The sequence below is a fragment of the Hyperolius riggenbachi genome, chromosome 10 (assembly GCF_040937935.1).
Source record: "Hyperolius riggenbachi isolate aHypRig1 chromosome 10, aHypRig1.pri, whole genome shotgun sequence".
Taxonomy (NCBI): Eukaryota; Metazoa; Chordata; class Amphibia; order Anura; family Hyperoliidae; genus Hyperolius; species Hyperolius riggenbachi.
Window position 1 is genome coordinate 104,812,381 of NC_090655.1, and position 5,804 is coordinate 104,818,184.

At 40.9% G+C, this 5,804-nt stretch overlaps 1 protein-coding gene across 2 annotated transcripts in view; it reads left to right on the top strand.

The window, feature by feature from the left end:
* Positions 1 to 4,962, top strand: part of LZTS2 (leucine zipper tumor suppressor 2) — a 231,134-nt gene extending 226,172 nt beyond the window's left edge. For both annotated transcript variants that reach the window (XM_068255306.1, XM_068255305.1), the window contains one exon: positions 283 to 4,962. In XM_068255306.1, the coding sequence (XP_068111407.1) occupies positions 283 to 987 (705 nt within the window). In that variant the 3' untranslated portion in view covers positions 988 to 4,962. The remainder of the gene's footprint in view (positions 1 to 282) is intronic.
* The last annotated feature ends 842 nt before the right edge of the window (positions 4,963 to 5,804 follow it).

The following is a 5,804-nucleotide window of genomic DNA, read 5'->3' on the forward strand; positions in this document are numbered from 1 at the left end:
AATTGACAGCGATCTAAAAACCCTGTCAAAAGCATTTTAGTGGGTCCCAGCCCTTAACTCTAATTAGTTATCAGTTAGTATCACCCTGCGTCCATTTTCTTTACTGCACACAATCTGTTATTTACAGCCCCGGGTTATTAACCCTTACAGTGGAAAAATATGGAACACAGGCAAGTTCTATGTAGGATTGAGACTGTACATACACATGTTTATCTCATGTCACTTCAGGGTGCCTTTAAATGGACAGCAGCATTAATGTCTGTCTTGTGTTTTTCCTCCTAGGTTTGTCAGAAATCTGGGGAAATCTCTCTTCTTAAACAACAGCTGAAGGATGCCCAGGCAGAGCTGTCTCAGAAAGCCAATGAATTATTGCTGCTTCGTTCCCAGCTGAGGGAGACCCGGTCTGACCTTCAAGTCAGTGAAGAACAAGTACAGGAGCTTCAAGACATATCTCACACAAAGACACTGGAGCTGGAGGTCTGTGAGAATGAACTGCAGCGCAAAAAGAACGAGGCTGAACTCCTGCGGGAGAAGGCCAGCAAGTTGGAACAAGAGGTGATGAGTCTCAGAGAGGCCGCCATAGCTAACCTTCGTCATGGGCTCTGCCATTGTCAAGAGAAGGAAGATCCGTTCTTGCTTTACGAGAGCGATGAGGCCAAAGCACAGCGCCAAAATGCGGACAACCTGCAGGGTTTAAAACAGTACATGGAGCGGCTCAGGGAGGCGCTGGTGAGCGAGCGCAGGAGAAACCAAGATCAGGTAGAGAGCTTTGAGGAGGAACGCCGTATATGGCAAGAGGAGAAGGAGAAGGTGATCCGGTATCAGAAACAATTACAACACAACTACATCCAAATGTACCAACAGAACCGTGAGCTGGAGAGGGACATTAAACAGCTCTCGCTAGAACTTGAGGCCAGGGACCTGGATGAGTTTGACTTGCATGGAGCAGAGATTCAGTTTGAGGAAATCACTGCCACAGAAATTTAATGCTAATAATGTACCGCAAATGCCTTTTCTTTGGACCTGTGACATTCCAGCCATTGGTGTTGCCAAAAAAGCAACATATTGACAGAAACCGTTGCATTTGAATAGAAAAAAAGCTTGCTTTTTTACTGATAAGGGAACAGAAATAGTCAAAAGCCCGAGGCATTGGGTTACTAATTTTGTGAAGGCACAAGTGAGGTGAATTAACTATTGGATATCAATACCAGGGAGCCATATATGCACACGCACAATTAGGCGTGGCTAAAGGACCAAAGCAAAGTCATTGGGCAATACGTGGATGATCCCACCTGTCTGTGTGGTTGTTTTGCTATCTGTTCTCAGGACAGCCATATCGCTTCCTTCACCTCATATCTCACAACACATGAAGACGCTGGGTAGTGACTTACAAAGTGCTTCCGGTGGACAAAAGCTGTTTCAATTTTTATTTTTAATATCACAGCAAACCTGTTCTATAGCTCCTCTTATTTTGTTGCTTTTAACCATAGCCTAGCCATATTTTTGAATGTCTTCTGCCACATTGAATTGCCGCCATTTTGTTTATGGTTACATTCAACATTAATGCAGTGACACCTTTATGTGTTGTCTTGTACATACTGTAAAATAAGAGGTTTTTTTTGTTTTTGTGTTTCCCAAAGCAAAATGACTGGTTTTGTACAAACTATGACTAGCACCTTCTCCACTTGCTATCGCTTTCTGTCTGATAAACATAGTCGCTTTGAATCTCAGGTAGGCAACTTGCTAGAGCACAATCATAACGTCAAGTAATACCTTATGCAATATTAAGACTGAACATTCTCATGGTTGGGAATGGGGACACAGCATGTGACAGAGCCTGAAAGCTGCACACAGCACTTCTCTGGCCACCATGAGAATTATAGGATGTCCTAAAATTGATTGGGGATCTGCTCTTAAAGGAGAACTCCGGGGTGCTCTCATGAAAAATGGCCTCCAGTTTTTGTCATTTATTGTAGTTCATTTAAATGACTGCCTTTTGAATTTAAGCTACTTAAAATATTGCTAAAACAGATTTTAGTTTTTAAACTCCTGTAAAGAAGTTAAAGGCTTTGAGTTGAAAACAACTTTCAGGAGATTTTTATGCCTCTTGCCGCTTTAACAACACTGAACAGTTTATTTTCCTTGGCGTTAGGGATGATCTTTCGTATGTGGAACTCTGTTCCAAATCATTGAGATCAGAGCTTGAATTTAAACAACAGCAAACTGCAGCAGGGAGGATAACCCACCCTTTTTATCCGCCTCTGTGTGCTGCACTCCACATCACACTACAGCTCTCCAGCTACTTCCTCCTTCCGACTGTGAAGGATGTAGAACGCAATTTGGAGCTCAGCACAGAGGCACCAACAAGGGTGAATTAACTCCCTCTGCCATGGTCCACTTTAGTTTCAATTTAAACTCTGAGCTCAATGATTTGGTGCAGCATTCTGAATCCGATTGATCATCCCTATTTGTCATAACCCAATGCCTTTATATATAGTCGGTCATCCTTTAAGCGTTTAATCCGGCAATCTATCTCTGCTTCTGTTAGTAAATTAATGGTCAGACAATGGGCTATTGAAGGAAGTTTGAGGGATGTTAAAACTTTCACATCCATCTCTTGCGAAGAATGCACAAATTTCAAAAGACGTTTATAAGAAATCTCATTCCTATTCAGTGCTCACTTCTGCAGAGTTCTCCTTTAAGCATTCCATGTGATTGCAGTAGCATTTGGTTCTGCTGAACAAATTCATGCCATATCCAAAGACTGGGTGCTTTAAACTTGTAAGATAAGTGGTTCTATTGAAAATTATGGTGACATTAAATATAATTTTTTCTTTTAAAATTAGCAAGTTATCTGTTACCTGCAGGATAAGGATGGTTTTGCAAAACAGAGTGTGAATGTAGTGCTGGAATTACTTTTTGGCAGAACTTTCTGTCTGCAGACTGCTCTTTTTTTTTTCTTTGCATGGCTGTTATGTGCTTCACGTAAAGTCCTCTAATAACTGCCACATGTATGCTTGTTCAATTGAACATGTTGAAAGCTTATTTTGACTCCTTGGCCATAAACCGCATTGCTAAAGTAAATAAATCTACCACCTGAGAATCAATAAATAGCCTCTTCCCTATGGAGTCTTCATGCTGATCGATCCTCTTATAGTTTGTGGTCTTTTCAAGTGACAGCCTGCCAAGCAACTTGTGGCAGCAATGCATGCTGAACTTACACAACTGCTGCATGCATCATTCTGCGCTATGCCGTGAGGAGAAGAGGAAAGGCAGCAAGCTTACCATGGTGGGTGATGACAAACCAACTGATCAAAAAAATCTGGCCCAGCAGCCAATTGCTACTTACTGAAGATGTGATGTTAAAGATGGGAAATCTTTGCACAGTCAGCCAAAAGAATATCAAGCAATTGTTTGGGCCTTCAAAAGTCTATCTTTGTGGCTCTTAAAATGTACCCTAGCCTTGCAATAACTCAGTCTCCATATGTAGGTAAGCGAAAATAAATTGCTGTGAGCTGGTTTCATGCAATTTAGAGTTGGTTTGGTGGTAAAAAAAAGTTTTTACCTTTTTATGAGGTGCAGTTTCTGTATGCAGAATGCATGTTTGCACCAGATACTCTACATGCTGGTGTGAGGGAGACATTTCCGCTGGCAATGATCTGTTGACAGGACACTTTCAAGCTATATTTAGAAAAGTGGCTAAAGTACAACTGTCCCCTTTAATTTTTTAATTTTCATTTAAGTAAGTGTCCTTAACATGGTGCCCATATGAGTTTTGCAATATACTTGCATTACTTATATTAGCCTAATTTTATAACACTGGCATGTCACCTACAATATGAATACTGTAGTTAAAGTTGTTACTCTGTGCCTATACTAATATGAAGACAGTTACAAATTAATGTTTAAAACGTGCGTCCAAAATGTTCACTTTGCTTCTACAGTATTCTTTCCCTTCTGCCTTGCTATAAATTGTCTGCTTTGCTTTCCATCCTGATGCAGATCCTTTCCTCAATTCAATGCTTTAAGTTTCGGCCACTTGCCACCCTTGACTACTTGCTCCTGTGCATCAGCGAGAGTTGGATCACACAATTGGAAATGATGCATCCCAATATATGTTATTACTGTGGCATCTTTACTATTAGATAGTGGAATGCTGTTACAGACGTAGCTTGAAGCATGCTTGGTTGAAACAAGCTCTTCATCTCATAGCCAGAGAAGGGGAATGGCTTATTTGCAGTGTCTTGCTGTGTTGTTGCACCCTTTCTGGCTATGAGCTTTATACTTGGCACTATGGGGTGGACTGCCTGCATTTAGAATTTATTGTGGAGCCTAATACAGAGGTAGCTGTTATTACAATTCCATTTTCATCGTTTACCCTATATTGTGCATTATTACCTTCTGTGCATAGTCCTTGCATGTCACACTGCCCTAAAGTGACTCTGAAGTACACTAGGGCAACATAAAACAATGCATATGATGATGGAAAAACTCCATAATCAGAGGTTGCCTACAATCAGATTGCTAAATTTTCTGGGGTCCCGGAGGTTGAAGCAGATGGGAATGAAGCTGACAGAAAAATAAGAAGCTAATGGGTTTTCCTGTTTGTCAGTGAAGCTATCCATTTAATGAACCAATAGTGATGCTGGAATGGTCCATGAGGAGGGACTTTCTCCTTATGCTGGGGTACTTCCTCCTGACACACTTGGTAACCTCTGATCATGCCATTTATCACATTTACAGTTTATACAGCTCAGGTTTGCTTCAGGGTCATTTCAATAATGAATCTGTTTACATCAGTTAGAGTGAGTGGAATAAATGCTATTGCAATCACATGCTAAGGTCGCGGTGCCTCAGGAAGGTGTACTTCTCTTGTAAAGCCAATAAGCGTGACTTATCCCCATGCACTATGGGTTATTTGTGAGTTTAATAAAACCTGGTTCAGTCCAGGACTGTATAAAATGTGTTTGTCTTCATTTGCGTTTTCATGATGGTATTTTCTGAAAAACCTAAAACCTACCATGACCTAATATGTGTTATTGCATATAGCAACCAGTCACACATTGATTATCATTCTCCAGCAAGCCTTAATAACCAAAGCCAATACCTGACTGGCTGCTATGGCCAAAAGAGACATTTTTCTTTGTTTAAATGTCTTCCATGTTGGGAGGTTTATGCAGTGCTTCCTGCCTCATTATTGGAAATGATTGCACTTTCTTGCCCCTCTTTCCATATAAGGCATGTACAATGTTGTGGAATCTTTCCAGATTCACTAATATTAGCAGTGCTCTCTGGTATTCCCCCATGATTACTGTGGAGGGTCCAGATTACTGCTCAGAGGTAGTTGTAGGCACGTTTCTGCTATAGCAATGAAGGGTTTAGACCCATGTACACTGAATGGAGTACAAGTACAAGAGTAACTGGAATACAAGAGATTTTAAAAGCTGGCATCTTAACCTACACCGTAATACCATCCATGCATTTGTATTCTACATTTCTAATCTAAGGGTTTACCCTTCTATTACTGAATATTTAAATTGGTAAAGTCAAGGTAATCAGTAATGAAATTGGTGCCCCACTGCCAAAACGTTAGAAAACGTTTGTACACCTGGCTCTGTTGCAATGTTGCATAGTTTATTTGGATCTTCAATAACAAGTGGGACAACCTATGTGACATAAGGAACTGGGCATGCTGTGCTCCAGAAGAGTCTAGCAATATGTATGGGCACAAAAATAATCATTAGGGATATTTTGCACCAGGTGGCACCTCCTCCAAGGTTATGTCCAATGGACACAGCCTCGGA